Source organism: Equus caballus, chromosome 29 (assembly GCF_041296265.1).
Source record: "Equus caballus isolate H_3958 breed thoroughbred chromosome 29, TB-T2T, whole genome shotgun sequence".
Lineage (NCBI taxonomy): Eukaryota > Metazoa > Chordata > Mammalia > Perissodactyla > Equidae > Equus > Equus caballus.
The window spans coordinates 21,381,749-21,399,524 of record NC_091712.1 but is presented as its reverse complement, the minus strand read 5'-3'; the positions used below and the strand labels follow the sequence as shown (position 1 = coordinate 21,399,524).

The 17,776-nt window shown below is 38.4% G+C and overlaps 1 protein-coding gene across 23 annotated transcripts in view; it reads right to left on the bottom strand.

Annotated features, from left to right (window-relative positions):
- The window catches only part of ABI1 (abl interactor 1), a 152,212-nt gene that overhangs the window by 113,867 nt on the left and 20,569 nt on the right, over positions 1–17,776 (bottom strand). For 19 of the 23 annotated variants that reach the window (XM_001494640.6, XM_005606878.4, XM_005606875.4 and 16 more), the window contains exon 1: positions 2,259–2,598. The exons of the other annotated variants lie outside the window; for them this stretch is intronic. In XM_001494640.6, the coding sequence (XP_001494690.1) occupies positions 2,259–2,375 (117 nt within the window). In that variant the 5' untranslated portion in view covers positions 2,376–2,598. Of the gene's footprint in view, positions 1–2,258; positions 2,599–17,776 lie in introns of those variants that run through there. 23 annotated transcript variants of the gene reach the window in all.

Below are 17,776 nucleotides of genomic sequence, written 5' to 3'. Positions count from 1 at the left end.
AGCGACCACATCAGCTTCCACAAGTCTTCATCATCTTCTGAGCCTGTCTGAGCCTGACCCTGTCTGAGCCTCTCAGAAAGGCAGCTAGTGGCCTGCATCACGCAGCCCGAAGTTTAAAGGATAGACACTGCTATGTGTGAATTTCATCTTTTCCCCTCCAGTAAGATGAGAATGCTTCACTGGAGTCGAGTTTAGGACCACCAAAAAAAATTAGGGGCCCCTGACAGTGGCTCTTGGTACCAAGGTACTAACATGTTTAAAAGTAAGAGACTACATGAGAAATAACGCGACTTATCTTAATCAGGATATCACCAATGAAGTTTAAAAGTGCTTCATCGTTACATGATGGTGGCAGGAGGGGAAAAAGAAAGCTATCAGGGAAAAAAAAAAAGCCCTACGTCACACAACCACCTGAAAAAGAAACAGTCAACAGACAGGTTAAAACACGTTTGCATTTGCCAACACGTAGCAGTTACCACACCATATATTTGTCAGATTTCCCAACGCGCAAAACAAAAGGCAGCCACCCCTTTATGAAGCACCTATCTGCTGACTTCTACAAAGAAATTACTTTTCTAGAATGGGGGCAATTTAACTTCCTGTGACTTTGACTTTCAAAATCTTTAAACCTTCAGCAAATTGAGATTCGCCTCAATTTTAAGGCTTTCCATGTTAAGTTAAATAAAAGTTGTATATCTTTAATATTGACAAACTACAAGATCACTTTTCTATTTGAAAACCATATCCACATTTTTGCCAGAATTGAGAATACTTTTAAAAGGCTAAATATAAAGTTTGCAAAAACAAATAATACAGTAGACATGGCAGGCATTCAACAAGTTTATTTATCACTAGAATTCCTAAAGTAAAAGCTTGAAAAAATTTATGCGATAAATTCCTAGTAGTGCTACTGGAGAGACAATGTTACTAATATGGAAATTGAGAAATATTCAAAATATTCTGAAAACAGTATCTCCTTCTAAAAATAAAGCGGAAAAGCATTTGCCAACACAGAAACTATTGGTTCTTAAAAATGATAATCACATGGGAGTCACTTCTATAAATACTTTAGTTGTGAATTGCAATAACCCTAACCTTTCAAAGTACGTTTTGGTCATGCCTTACCACTAACAAGCGACTTTTTGGTGCCATTATATTGATACAAAGGACTCTGCTAATTTGCTTCTACTGCAAACTGTTGGTTTACACAAAGATCTCCCAACCAAACTGCAACATAAGTCACTTTCAATCTTTAAAATACAAACCAACAAGCAAGCATCTGTCATAGATAAGGCCCCAAGAATTTTCTAATAAATTTACAATAACACGCCGCACGTTCTGGTTCTCACGCTAAATGTGCTCGGCAATCTACTTGGATTCATATTCTACACATTTACTTAGGTTGGAAAGAGGGAAACCTCAGAAAATAAGCAACCGGCGATTACACCATTCTATTTTAAGTTACTTAGGAAGCCCACAGTTCAAGAACTTTTGGGGAAGAGGACGTGTTGAAGACCTTCCAGGCGGTGAAGAAGAATCTGTGTTTCATACTAGCGACAGCCCTAACAACCTTCAGAGCACGTTACGGTGGGGCGGAAGTGAAAATGATGGGAGGGAAAAAACCCGACTTGCCACCCGACAGGCAGGCAGATTTACAAACCTTCAATTAAAGAAATTTCGCGATTAACTTCTCTTCTACGCCCTCCCTCGCTCCCCACCCGCTTCCTCCTCTCCTCGGGGAGGTCTCGGTAATGTGACTCATGACAAATTTTTTAAAAAATAAATAAATCAGAGACACACCCTCTGGGGCGAACTGACATAATCGCCCCCACCCCAGGCTCGCCGACACACAGCCCGCCGCTCGTCTCCCTTCGGCCGCTCCTCCCCGCGCTTCCCGCTCCCCTCGCTCCCCGTCCCAGAGCCGCGTCCCGGGAGAGGCGGCGGGCGGCTCTCCGGGACAGAAGCCCGGCGAGGGGAGGCGGCCGGCAGGGGGGCGCGGGGCTCCCTCGCCCGTTTCCTCGCTCCCCTTCGGTCGGCTTCCCCCACCACAGCCACTTCCTGTATCGCAGCCCGAAACCCTCGCCCGGCCGCTCGCTCTCTCCCCGGCTGCGCTTTGGGGTTGCGCTGGGGTTGGGTTGGGGCTGAGGCGGCCGCTGAGGTTAGGGCAGCTCCCCACCCCGCCCAGTGGGCTGTCGCTCGGCGGCCGGCGGCGGGGTCCTCGGCCCGGCCCGGCCCGCGCCCGCCCGCCCGCGCCTCACCTGTATGTAGTTGTTCTCACAGTAGTCGGCCACCCGGGTCAGGTTCTGGTAACTCTCTATCAGCGCCCTCTTGCCAGACGGGATCTCCTCCTCTAGTAACATCTGCAGCTCTGCCATTTTCCACCCCTCCGCATCGCTTCCTCTCGCGTTAAAGAGACAGAGGCAGCAAGGTCCGCGGAGCCTCGGAGCACCTCACAGCCCGGATACAAACCGCCTACTCGCCCTCCCGCCTGGTATTGTGGGACGGCACCTCCTCCTCTTCCTCCTCGCTCTCTCCACCCCGCCTCCACCCGCTGCGCGCAGCCGCCTCAATCTCGTTCTCTCGCGAGCCTTCAGGTCTTTCCCTCCCCCTCCCCTCGACCACAAGATTCCGCCCCTCCGCCCCAGGCATGGTCTTCTGGGAATTGTAGTCTCTCACAAGGCTAGGCTTGCCACCAAAAGCGCATGCGTGTAGGGAGAGTCCGAAAAAAGAACGTCGACCGAGGATGCGGGTTTAAGTCTGGAGTTTCCCGACAGCTCCGGGAGATGGCGCCACAGGGTGATTCTAAAGAATAAAACCGTTTCCCCGCACCAAGAAGGCTGTGAAACTTGGTGAATTAGGAAATGTCAGTGAATCAGAGATATCAACTCTGATAAGGATTAAAAAGGGCTAGAATATGGAAAACTTCAAATTTTTACTTCCTCAAGCTTCTTAGAGATAGCGCCACGCAGGCTTTACTTTCTAAACTTCCGCCACCCTCAATTCATATAAAATTTAACAAATATTTATTATTGCCAGCTCTGTACCAAGTAATGCAGTAAACATTGGGGGTATAAGTTAAGTAAGGATACTCTGTACTCTTAAAGACTCACAATTTAAAAATAAACACACAATTTTTAGTGCTATCCTGTCAATCTTTCTTTGAGCCTTCTTTGCATGTTTCCACCTGCATTTTTGAAGTTATGTATACGTTGTTTATCTATGTTGTGCAAAATTGTTTTTTCTTTTATCATCAACTGCTTTGGAATAGTCTAAAAGGCCCTGTATTTCAAGCATTTCGTTTCAACAGAAACATTAAATGCTTTTGATATAGTGGGCTACGGAAGTGTTGTCCAAAGGTCGAAAAGGAAACTAATTTAAAGATCATTTAAATGTCCATATTTTCATCTGTCCATGAAGTCATTTAGAATCACAGGTATAGGAATAATAACATGACTCAACCAAATTTTAAAAGTTGATCCATCAATAAGTATTTATTGAATATTGCCTTTACTAGGGGCCATAAAATGTTCAACCTCTACAGGGAAAAACTTAACACTCCTACCTGAAAGAGATAATCACCCCCAGCCAACAGATTCCCAGTCAAGGAATCTAAGCTCCCTAAATCAATAAAGGACTTGCGTTCAATAATTATCTGGAATATACACAATAGTCTTTCTTTAATATTTATCATTAATCCTATGATGATTTAATCCAAGTTATTGAAATTTGATGTACTCTTCAACTTCGTCCCTACATGAGCCAGATTTAACTATGTATATCACTAAACCCGTTTATATCCATATGTTGATACTTTTCAACAACACTGAGGGAGTGATCAGACAGGTGATGCTGCTTTACCATTTTCAAAGTCATATCAAATTTCTTTAATACTCACAACTCTGAGAGATAAATGACCTAAAGATTCTTTTCTACTTTACCAAATAAGAAAATTTAAGCTTAGACAAGTTAAGACAGGTTAGCTAAGGGCACTGAAAATAGTAGTAAAGTTCTCTGACTTCTAAATCATTGGTCTTTCCAAATGTAAAAGGTAAAGCAATAAAGCTTCTGCAAGAAAATATAGAATAATTTCATAAGCTTGTGGTAGACAAAGATTTCTTAACCAAGATACAATAAACACTAACAAAAAGGAAAAAAAAGATTTGCTTTTTAATAAAATGAAAAGTAAGCTATTTTACTCGTTTCCTGTGATGCTGTAACAGATTACAACAAATTAGTGTCTTAAAACACCACTAATTTATTTATGTGACAGCTCTGGAGATCAGAAGTCTCGCTGGCTAAAATTAAGGTGTCCACAGGCTTTGTTCCTTCCGGAGATTCTAACGGCAAATGTTTCCTTGCTTTTTCCAGTCTCTAGAAGCCACCTGCATCCTTTGGCTCATGGGCCCTTCTTCCATCTTAAGTCAGCAGCAGAGCATCTTCAAATCTCTCTCTGACTCTGCTTCTGCCGTCACACCTCCTTCTCTCTGACTCTGACCACCATCACTCTCTCTTATAAGGATCATGTGACTACATAGGTCCCACCTGGATAATCCAGGGTAATCTCCCCATCTCAAGATCCTTAACTTGGTTACATCTGCAAAGTCCCTTTTGCCATGTAAGGTAAGATATTCATAGTTTCCAGGGATTAGGACGTGGACATCTTTGGGGGGCCATTAGTCAGCCTACTGTAGCCATCATTAAAATTAAAACACTCTGTTCGTTAAAAGACACTATTAAGAAAGTGAAAAGATAAGCCACAACACATACATTTGACAAAGGACTCAGGTCCAGAATACATATATTTTTAAAAACTACTCCAAGTCATTAAAAAAAAAGACAGACGATCCAATAAAAAAACAGACAAAAGAAGACAACTGCACTTCACAAAAGGCCAATAAATATATAAAAAGGCACTCAATTCACTCTTCATCAAGGAAATGCAAATTAAAGCCATAATAAGATAACACTACACTCTACCAGGATATAGTATAAAATTAAAAAGACTCCACCACACACCCACTAGAATGGCTAAAATAAAAAAATCCTGACAATAGCAAGTGGCAGTGAGAATGTGGAGTAACTGGACTCTCATACTTTACTGGCTGCAAACTGCTACAGCCACATTGGAAAATAGTTTAGTAGTTTCTTATAAAACCAAACATATACTTAATATAAAACCTAGCAATCCTACTCCTAGATACTTACCCAGGAGAAATGAAAATTTATGGTCACACAAAAACCACTATGTGAACGTTTATAGTAGCTTTATTCATAACCACTAAAAGCTGGGAGCAACTCAAATGTCCTTCAGCCAGTTACTGGATGAATAAACTGGTACATCCAAACAATAGAGTACTATTCAGCAATAAAATTAATGAACTCTATATAAACACAAAGTCATGGCTGAATCTCAAATGCATTTTGCTAAGTGAAAGAAGCCAGCCAGACCCCTCCTCCCAAAAGACCAAAAATACCCAGTGTTGGAAAAAATGTAGTGCATCTGGCACACACACACACATGAGTGTGTATATATATGAGTATGCAATTATAAAAGGGCACAATCACCTTGGAAAACTGTTTGGCAATACCTGTTAAAGCCGAATATACACCTCCTTACAGCCTAACAATTTGTGCCTAGGTATTTGTTCAAGAAAAATAAACATATGTGTCCACTAAAGGGTATGCACAAGAATGTTCTTAGCATCTTTATTCATAATAGCCAAAAAATGGGAACTACCTGAAAGCCTGTCGACAAGAGAAAGGATAAATAAACTGTGATATATTCATATGATGGGATACCACACAACAGTAAAAAGAATGGACTACTGATAGATGCAACGACATGAATGAATCCATTGCTAAAAGCACTTTCATGGATAAAAGATGTTTTACTGAGTGAAATTAGTCAGAAATGAAAAAATACGTACTATATCATTCCATTTCTATGAAGTTAAAAAACAGGATAAAGTAATCAATGGTGACAAAATCCAGAATAGAGGTTAACTACTGTAAGGGATAAATTGGGAAACAACATAAGAGAATCTTCTGGGGCACTAGAAATATTCTATATCTTTATATGGTTGGTGGTTACAAAGGTGTTATGTAAATAAAAAATCGTCAAATTGTACACTTAAAAGTAGTGTACTTTACCCAATTTACTCTATGTAGGCCATATATACATTTATTCAATTTAAAAAGTAATAAAGAAAAAATAATATTTTTTAGAAGTTCACCTATAAAAAGGAAAAGAACAACAGACAATAGCAAGAATAAACTTATACATCTTGGAAAATTTAATGAACTTTAAAGATAAAAAATAAAGGAATCTTCTATAGAAAAAGCAGGTTATCTTCAACAGAAAAAATATCAAGCCAGTGTTTTCCTTTGCAAAAGATGTCAAAAAACAATAGAAGAAAGTTTATAAAATCCTGAAATGAAATTAATGTGATTCAATTATTCTTTACCCAGAGTGGAAGATGAAAACATCTAAATGCAAAATTAAATATAGTTAAACATAAAAGTAAGTCTGAAGTGAATTAACATAAAAAACTGGTTATTAGAATATCAAGGATAGAATGAAAAATCTTAAAAACTATCAGAGAAAATGGATTTTTCTACCAAGGAATGATAATTAGTAGAGATCTTATCAACAGTAAGAGATACCAAAGATAAGGAAGTCATATTTTGAGAGCACTGAAGGAAAATAACTCTCAAAATAGAATTTAAACCCAACTAAATGTCATTACAGGACGATATGGTTCAGACATAGAGGAGAGTTTACCACCCAGAAACCTTCAAGCAGAGGCAAAGTGTGGATTAAAAGAAACGATGAAAGTGAAATGCATTGATGAACTTGATTACCTGCAGCTTAACAAAATAACACATTTTTTCAAGTTAAAAAAGTTAACTGAGATTTTTCATATGGTATTTTAAAAGAAAAAAGTCCAGCTATATATTGCTTACAAGAGACATCTAAAAAACGAAGCCATATCGAAATAAAGGGATGGAAAAATATTTACCAGGTAAATATTTACTTAAAGAAAACTGTTATAGCAATAATAACGTCAAAGTAATTACAATCGAGGACAAAAAATATTGCAAAGGATAAAGAGGCTATTGGATAATAACAAAAGGAACAATTCATCAAGAAGATATAGTAACCGTAACTTCTTAGCAGCAATTCTACCTGTATCTCCTTCAGTTTAACTGGTTGGGAGGAAGAGGGTAGAGACAAATTGTGTGAACCAGTTATTATTCTTTGTTTGTGCAGAGATGTGGGTTTCAAATTATTTTCTAAAAGATATTTCAGTTTGAGATTCAAAATCCCTTGCTTCACTGAAATGGGTCACAGACCTAAATGGAAGGGATAAAACTATAAATTTTCTGTAATAAAATTTAGGAGAAAATCTTAGTGCCATCTTTCAAGCAAAAACTAAAAAGGACATTAAAACATGAAATATGAAATGAAAAATGGAAAATTGTATTTCATAAAATTAAAAACATTTACTCCTCAAAAGACATCATTAAGAAAATGAAGTACAGCATTAACTCTAGTTAATAATACTGTGTTGCATATTTGAAAGTTGGTAAGAAACTAAAAGTCCTTATCACAAGAAAAAAAATTTTGTGACTATGTATGGTGACAGATGTTAACTAGACATTGTGGTGATCATTTTACAATATCTACAAATACTGAATCATTATGTTGTACACCTGAAACTAATATCTCATATGTCAATTGTACCTAAATAAATAAATAAGAACATGAAAAGTCAAACCACAAACTGGGAGAAAATATTTGCAAAACAAATATCTAATAAAGAACTTGTATCAATAATATGTAAAGAACTCTTACAACTCAATAATAGGGTGAGAAATAAACCAATTTCTTTTCAAGACCAAAAGATTTGAAGAGATGCTTTATCAAAGAAAATATACGATGGTGAATAAATACAAAAAAAGATGTTCAATACTATTAGTCATTAAGTAAACGAAAATTTAAACCACAATAATGTACCACTACATGGGGCCGGCCCCATGGCCGAGGTTAAGTTGGCACACTCAGCTTTGGCGGCCCAGGGTTTTGCTGGTTTGGTTTGGATCCTGGGCACGGACCTAGCACTGCTCATCAAGCCATGCTGAGGCAGCGTCCCACATAGCAGAACTAGAAGGACCTACAGCAAGAATATGCAACTACGTAATGGGGGGCTTTGGGGAGAAGAAAAAAAAAGATTGGCAATAGATGTTAGCTCAGGGACAATCTTCTAAAAAAAGAGGAGAGAGATACGACTACACAACCAATAGGATGACTAAAATTTAGATGATTGATAATACCAGTGTTGTTGAGAATGTGGAGCAAGTGCAACTCTCATACACTACTGATGAGAATGAAAAATGGTAAGACCAGTTTGGAAAAAAGCTATGTCGTTTCTCAAAAAGGTAAAACACACTTATCTTATGACCCTGCAATTCCACTCCCAGGTATTTACCAAAAAAAGGGAAAACACATGTCCACACGAAAATTTATAAGCAAATGTTAGAAACAGCCCAAATCAGAAAAAAACGATTTATGTCCTTGTGGATAAACTAATTATAACATATCTATATAATGGAATATTACTGAGCACTAAAAGTGGAACAAACTGATACACAAAACAACATGGATGAATCTCAAAAGCATTATGCTAAGTGAAAGAAGTTAGACACATAAAAGACTACACACTGTATGATCACATTTGTATGAAATTTTAGAAAAGGCAAAACTACAGTGATAGAGATCAGATCAGACTTTGCCAGAGACCTGAATTGGGGAAGGCGGGAGTGACTCCAAAGAGACACAAGTAAACTTTAGGAGGTGACAGAAATATTCTAGATCATTATTGTAGTGGGGGTTACGTGACTATATGCATTTCTCAACCTCATAGAATTGTACACTTAAAATCTGTGAGTTTTATTGTAACTAAATTAGATCTCACTGAAGCTGACCCAAAAAAGTACACGCAAGAGAAAAATCTCTTGCTTCAAATATTAAAGAATAGGGAAAAAATTACACATTTTCCGTGCCTTTGACATATGATGAAAAGTCGTACAATCCAAAAAAGTAGGAGACAACTTGCTCTTCCGAGTAATAAAGGTGACTAAATGGTCAAGAGTTAACATTAAGAATTGCAGGTAGACATTGTGACATTAAATTATATGCATCAGGCTAACTTTCAGAGTCCAATTTCTTTCCCATACTGTGCACTTCTATACTATTTATTCATTTAATATTTTTCTGTGGGTTTTGTGCAAATAAATTATAATGAAATGCCTTTAAAAGAAATCCAAACAGAATAAAGAATAATAAGTGTTTGTATTAAACTAGATGTATTCCTTGGGCTCAAGCTGAGAATTAGACCCTGTATATTTCATTTCATGGATGTCTAGTCAAGCTAAACAATTGGATCATGAAAAACAGTTTGTAACTGCAAATTCTGCACGTGTGCATGGAGGGAAATTGAAATTTCATGTATTCTGCTTTGAAATAGCAGATGGCTAACAATCATAAAGAACTTATTTCGGGGGTTAAAAGCTGTGCTGGACAAAATCATAATTTGGACCATCTTGGAACATAATTGCTTATCTTGTTATCTGGCACACAAGGAGTGAGACTTCACACTTAGTGGACCTCAGACTTCTGCAAAGGTCATTCACAATATTGCATCACAGGACACTAAATTGGAAGTAGATGGTCAACAAATCAGGATGGAGAGTAGCAATGTGGTAGAGTGGAGTGGAGTGGTTACCAGGAGTCAGGTAACCAGGGTTCTCCATCCGCCACTACTATGCGACATGGTCATGTTCTCTACCAAAAAAAGGGAGAGAGGAGTGAGTGTATTAGTCTGCTCAGGCTGCCATAACAAAAATACCATAGACTGGGTGGCTTAAGAACAACAGAAATTTGTTTTCTCACAGTCCTGGAGGCTGGTAGTCCAAGATCAAGGTGTCAGCTGGTTTGGTTTCTCTTGAGGCTTCTCTCCTTGGCTTGAAGATGGCTATCTTCTCAGTGTGTCTTCGTGTGGCCTTTTCCGTGGTGTCTCTGTGTGTCCTAATCTTGTCTTTGGATAAGGACTCCAGTCATACTGGATATGACCTCATTTAACCTTAATAACCTATTTACAAGTCCTATATACAAATACATTACATTCTAAGTACTTGGGGTTAGGACTTGAGCATATGAATTTGCCAGGGGGAGGAGGGGTACACAATTCAGTCCATTACAGGGAGTTAACTGACATTCTAGGATTCTACAACCCTCAATTATTTCCTCTATTTGCTTCTTTTCAAATTAACAATAGCATCCAGGAATCCCCAGAAAGGAGGGAGAGTTGACAGAACACTATTCGAATGGTTTAGCAAGGCCCACACAAGATAAGAGGATTTCAGGAGACAGAATGAATTGTGAACTCTCCTTCAAATTTTATTATAATTGATCATGGAAGTCCTTTTATGCAGCGTCATGATATTTGTAGCAGGCCAAGACCCAAAGACCAGCTTTCAGACAAGTCTGGTTATTCATTTAACAGGGGAGAAAAGATCTTTCTTAGACACACTAAGACAAGCCACTGCAGAATGCCAGCATTATTTTAGTCTGGAGCAAGCTGTTATTATGAAATAATTAAAAATTAGCAATGGCTAAAAACGCGAGGTGCCTGGAGTCCTGGAGGGAAAAATATAGGAATTAAGTGAAATCTCATGTGGTTTTTTCTTCTTTCCAGAAGCTGCAATATCTCCAGTATGGTTTGAGTGAGTTAAGCACTTGTTAATTTTGGAAGCTGCTGAATCAACACATCCTCCTCCACCTCCCTTTCTCAACTTCAGCAAGATGCTTCAGGCGTAGGTGACAATCGGAGCAGTTTCTGGAGCAGATGACCTCGCCAGCAATAATGAGTATCTCATTCTCTGAACCTAGTGGTAAACTGGCTGCTGGAGATGGCCCCTCCCTGAACTTTGTCCCTCCAACAGCTTTATAAATCCCTTGCTGCTGGAAATATCTAGAATTTTCTTGACTAATACAACTGAACAAAATAACATCTAAAAGTTCTAAAGACAAATGACAATCCATGTAGAGTTAGTATTTCTTTAGCTGGAAGTTACAGAAAATAAAGTAGCATAAAAAAGAAAAAGAAAAAAGAAAAATAAAGAACAAGTAAAAAATTATGAAAATTCAGGCTTACTCACAGAATTCAAAAATACAAATGCAATCATCCTGAGAAAGTTCTAGTGCAAGTCATTTGGAAGGCTGGCAGGAATCCAGGCAATATTCTTATTTGGTGTCTTGTTTCTTTGCCAACGGTTTTTTTTTTTTTTTTGCTACCCTTTCTAAATGGTGGGGAGCACAACAAATTTGGCTCCCAAGTTTTTCGTCTCCTCCATTCAAGAAGCCCAACCTGAGTTCGAAATCCCTCAGTTCCAAACCAGCATTTCTCAAAAAGAAAATATGATTAGTCCACTTTGAATTGGCTCTTCTTTCCAAGCGTCGACTTTGGCAATGGAGATATTTTCAATCAGCAGTAGCATTGTTACTTGAACCACCCTAAGGTTGGTGTGGCAATGTTCCAGAGAGAGTAGATAATCAAAGAAAACAATAGTGTCAGCTATCTACTACAACTCAGAAAAATTTTGCAATACATATACAGGTGGCTTGGGTGCTATCCAGGACTACCACGTACAATTGTGCAAGTTACTCACACACAAGGGCATCTGGCTGAATGTTAAATAGGGGCTAAAATCCCATAAGTCCAATATCTGGACTTCCTTGGGGACAGTTTCTATCCATTGCTCTTTTTTTCTGTACTTTCTTTATTGCTCTTTGTCCTTTTTTTGACCGTCTACCAGCTGTGAGACGCTGGGCAAGTTATATAAAACTTGCTAATTCCTATGTCTTGAGAATAATAAATGAGATTAACCATAAACTACTGAGCACAATGCCAGTTTAAAAGTGAGTGTTCAGGAGAGGATTCTGGGAAGATGGTGGAGTGGGAAGCACCAGGAATCTGTCTTCCCACTTGGACAAAAATTGCACTAGATGGATCTGCCTGATGTAACTGTTTTGAAACTTTGGAATCTGTTGATAGCTTGCGACTTCCTGGAAAAGATGAAGAAGGAAAATTGCATAATTTTGGTCAATTTCAGGTCTTAGCACATTAGCAGATACCCATCTGCCACTCTCAGCCACGTGGCAGGCAGGTGTGTATGTGTTCCTAGAGCAGCTTGAACACAGCTTGCAGGTGCTTGGGTGGGCAAAAAGAATGCTGTCCTCCAAATATTGGGGATCTGGGATCTGATCGCTGATTGCTACTTCTAATTACAGAGGTGTCAACAAAAAAGCAAGCAGTCATTGTTGCATCTCTCTCTTCTGCTGCAAGCCCCTCCTCCTCTGGCTGAAGTAATTTCCAGGGGATTTGAAGGGCCAGCATCTTTTCCCCTGCCCCTCCTTCATGTTTGTTTTTCTCCCCTTTTGAGGACCAGACATTAAAGACTAGGACATTCAAAAACACTACAAACACAGAGAACATTAGAAGTGACTGCATATGCCCATGGAAAGGCTCAGAAGAGACGTTTAGTTTACATTGAGAAGATGTTTAGTTTACACCTTAGGTGTTTAGTCTTACGCTTACATCAGTGAAGAGACAGCCTACAGCAATCAAAAAACAATAACAAAAACCAGGAAACCCTGGGGAAGGGGAAGAATCTGATATTCAGAGTTACCACAATATTTTATTCAAATGCCCAGTGTTCAACAACAAAAAAATCACAAGGCATACAAAAAGGAAAAAAACAAGTCAATAGAAAATGTTGCTCATAAAGACCTAATGTCGGATGTACTAGACAAAGACTTTAAAACAACTGTCTTAAAGATCCTCAAAGAACTAAAGGAAGATATGAAAAAAGTCAAGGAAACAATGTGTGAACAAAAATGGAAATATCAATAAAGAGAAAATCTAAAAAGAAACCACAAAGAAATTCTGGAAACTGAAAACTACAATAATTGAAATGAATAGTTCACTAGAGAGATTCAAAGGCAGATTTGAGCAGGCAGAAGAAAGAATCAGCAAACTTAAAGATAAGACAATGGAAATTATTGAGCCAGAGGAATAGAAAGAAAAAAGATTGAAGAAAAGTGAACAGAGCTTAAAGGACCTGTGGAACACCATCAAGTGGACATATATACACATCATGGAAGACCCAGAAGGAGTAGAAAGAGAATATTTGAAGACATAATGCCTGAAAAATTCCCAAATTTGATGGAAGACATGAATATCCAAGAACCTTAATGAATTCCAAGTAAGGTAAACTAAAAGAGACCCATACTAAGACACATCATAGCCAAATTTTTAAAAGACAAAGACAAAGAGAATCTTGAAAGCAGCAAGAGAGAAGGAAATCATCACATACAAGGGATCCTCAATAAAACCATAAGCATATTTCTCATTAGAAACTTTGAAGATCAACAGACAGTGGGCCAAAATATTTAAAGTGCTAAAAGAAGAAACTTATCAACCAAGAATCATATATCTGGCAAAATCATCTTTCAAAAGTGAGGGAGAAGTTAAGATATTCCCAGGTAAACAAAAGGTGAGGGAGTCAAGACTACTAGACCTGCCCTGCAAGAAATGCTCAAGGGAGTCCTGTAAGGTGAAATGAAAAGACACTAGACAGTAAATCAAGGCTACATAGAGAAATAAAGATCTCAATAAAAGGAAATCCATGGCAGTTATCAAATCTAATATTATTGTAACAATGGTTTGTACCTGTAATTTTTGTTTTCTACATGATTTAAGACACTAATGTATTTACAGAAAAAAGAGTAATTATTAGTGTTAAATCTAGTATTATTGTAACTTTGAATTATAACTCTAAATCTTGCTTTCTACATAATTTGAGACTAAAGCATTTATTTACTTCTTCTTATTTTTTTTTTTAAAGATTAGCACCTGAGCTAACATCTGTTGCTAATCTTCTTCTTCTTTTTTTTCTTCTCTTCAAAGCCCTCCAGTACATAGTTGTATATTCTAGCTGTAGGTCCTTCTGGTTGTGCTATGTGAGATGCTGCTTCACCATCACTTGATGAGCCACGCTAGGTCCATGCCCAGGATACAAACCGGAGAAACTCCAGGTCACTGACACAGAGTGCACAAACTTAACCATTTGGCCATGGGGCTGACACTGAGGCTAATGCACTTAAAAGAATTATTAGTTTGTGTTTTGGGGCACACAATGAATAAAGATGTAATTTTGTAACATCAGCGACTGAAAGGGGTGAGGATAGAGCCATAAAGGAGGAGAGTTTTTGTAAGTTATTGAAGTTAAACTAGTATAAATTCAAATTAGAGTGTAATAACTTTAAGATGTTAAATGAATCCTCATGATAACCACAAGGAAAATAGTTATAGAATATCCACAAAAGGAAATGAGAAAGAAATTTAAACATTTCACTACCAAAAAATCAACTGAACACAAAAGAAAATAGTAATGCAGGAAATGGGGGACAAAAAAACTACAAGGCATATAGAAAACGAATAGCACAACGACATAAGTAAGATCTTCTTTATCAATTATTACTTCCAATGTAGGTGGTTTAATCTCTAATCAAAAGACATAGGTTGATGTGTTAATCAATTCAATGGGAGGAATCCTTTCACAATGTATATATATATCAAATCATTACTATACCAAGTCATCACGTTGTTTGCTTACAACATATATTACAATAATATCTTTCAATTTTGTGTGTCAAGTGTACCACAGTAAAGCTGAAAAAAAAACACATGATTGGCAGAAAGGATAAAAACACACAATCCAGGGCCTGGCCCCATGGCCGAGTGGTTAAGTTCACGCGCTCTGCTGCAGGCAGCCCAGTGTTTCATTGGTTCGAATCCTGGGCGCAGACATGGCACTGCTCATCAAACCACACTGCAGCAGCATCCCACATGCCACAACTAGAAGGACCCACAACGAAGAATATACAACTATGTACTGGGGGGCTTTGGGGAGAAAAAGGAAAAAAATAAAATCTTTAAAAAAAAACAAAAAGCACACAATCCAAATATGCTGTCTACAAGACACTCACTTAAGATCCAAAGATACAAACAAGTTGAAAGTGAAAGGATGGAAAAACATGTTCCATGCAAATAGTAACCAAAAGAGAACAGGGAGGGGTATATAAATATCAGACAAAATAGATGTTAAATCAAAAAAGGTTACAAGAGAAAAGAAGGAAAGCATATTTTAATAAAAAGTTCACTACAGTGGTAAGATATAACAATTATAAACATTTATACACCTAATGACAGATCATCAAAATATATGGAGCAAAAACGGACAGAATTCAAAGGAAAAATAGACTGTTCTACAATAATAGTGGAGAATTCAATACTCTACTCACAATAATGGATAGAAAAACCAAACAGAAGATAAGTAAGGAAATAGAGGACTTACAATAAATTAAGAGACAATATATAGAACACTCTACCCAAAAACAATAGAAAACTTGTTCTTCTCAAGTGAAGATGGGACATGTTCTGGGATATACCATGTGTTAGGTCATAAATTAAATCTCAACAGATTTAAAAAGGTAGATATCATGTAAAGTATCTTCTCTGACCACAACAAGATGAAGTTAGAAATCAAAAAGAAAAAGAAAACTGGAAAATTCGAAAAATTGTGGGAAAAAAAGACAGCTAAACAACCAATTGATCAAAGAAAAAAATCACAAGGGAAATTAGAAAATAATTAGAGACAAATGAAAGTAAAAACACTACATACCAAAACATAGGGGATGCAGGTAAAGCAGTATTAATGGGGAAATTTATAGCTATAAATGCTTACAGTAAAAAACAAGAAAAATATCAAACAAGAACCTAACTTTAAAACTTAAGGAACCTTGAGCCAACACTGATGGCATAGCAGTTAAATTTCAATGTGCTCCACTTTGGCAGCCTGGGTTCAGTTCCCGGGCACAGAACCACACCACTTGTCTGTCAGTAGCCACACTGTGGTGGTGACTCACATAGACAAACCAGAAGAACTTAAAACTATACACAACTACATCCTGGGATTTCATGGGGGAAAAGAAGTAAAAAGCAGGAAACTTTGAAACAGATGTTAGCTTAGGGCGAATCTTCTCCTAAAAAAAAAAACCACTTCAGGAACTATAAAAAGAAGAACAAACTAAACCCAAAGATAGCAGAAGGAAAGAAATAATAAAGATTAGAGCAGAGATAAATGAAATATAGAGAAACAATAGAGAACATCAACAAAACCAAAAGTTGGTTTTGGGAGGAGTGACGTTAGACTCTCCCCACTAAGATACAATGAAAAGGACATTCATGAACCAACGGAAGACAGTCACACAACACAAAAGAGATCTGAGAGACCAACGCAGTCACGTCCAGAGCTGAAGGTGCTGGACTCCCCAGGAGGAAGTGGAAGGAAGTAAGGGGATCTCCTTTCCTTTGCCAGCAGCAACCTAGGGCACAGGACTGAGTGCGGCCCTAAGAGCAGAGGGGGGAGGGGCAGCTCTCCATAGGAATACCTTCGTGTTCTGAATTGCCTCACAGCCATGGAAAAGCTCCACAAAGAGGATGCTAAGCTATTGCGGGGGTGACTTCATCAAGCCAGCAACCCAGGACAGCAGATAGTAAGGGTAGAGCTAGAATGGCCCTGGGATAACACATGTGAAAGAAAGTGCCACACCCCCTGCCTGGTGCATCAGCTTGGCCAGTCAGCCAGAGCAAGGGACCCCCACCAGAGCACCTGTGAATATGTTAGTAAAGAAGTAGCTGCAAGCAGGCAGTTTCAGATGGGCCCTGTCAGCTTAGATTCCAACAGACAGATGCAGACTCCAGAGATCATGGGGGGCTCAGAATACACAGCTCCTGTCCCCCTCCCAGTGGCAGCAGGTGGAATCTGTGACCAGATACTACCAATATGCGAAGGTACAAATCCACCCCATCAAATAATATGAAGAGGTAAATTAATACTCCAGACAAGAAGGAAAATCACAACCACCCAAAAATAAATCCTGAAGGCAAAAAAATTTACAATCTAAAATACAGAGAGGGGCAGTTCCCATGGCTGAGTGGTAAAGTTAGCAGACTCCACTTCAGTGGCCTGGGGTTCACCAGTTCAGATCCTGGGCCCAAAACCACACACTGCTCATCAGGCCATACTGTGGTTGATTTCACATAGTAGAAGTAGAATGACCTACAACTAGGATATACAACTATGTACTGGGGCTTTGGGGAGGAAAAAAAGTTAAAAAAAATTTAAAAATATATGACACAGAATTCAAAATAGCTATCCTTAAAAAAGTCAAGGAGATACAAGAAGATTCAGACAGACAATTCAATGAAATGAGGAATAAAATTAATAACCAGAGGGAATTCTTCACAAAGAGATTTAAACTATAAAGAAAAATCAATCAGAAATGTTTGAAATGAAAAGACAATGAATGAGATAAGGAAAAATCTGGAGTCTTTGAACTATAGAGGACATAATTAGCAATCTGGAGGACAGAAATATAGAAATGCTTCAGATAGAGGAGGAGAGAAGACTAAGACCAAAAAGAAATGAAGGGGGGCCAGCCCGATAGCTGAGTAGTCAAGTTCACATGCTCCGCTTTGGTGGCCCAGGGTTTCACCAGTTCGAATCCGGGTGCAGATACGGCACTGCTCATCAGGCCACGTTGAGGTGGCCTCACACATGCCACAACTAGAAGGACCCATGACTAAAA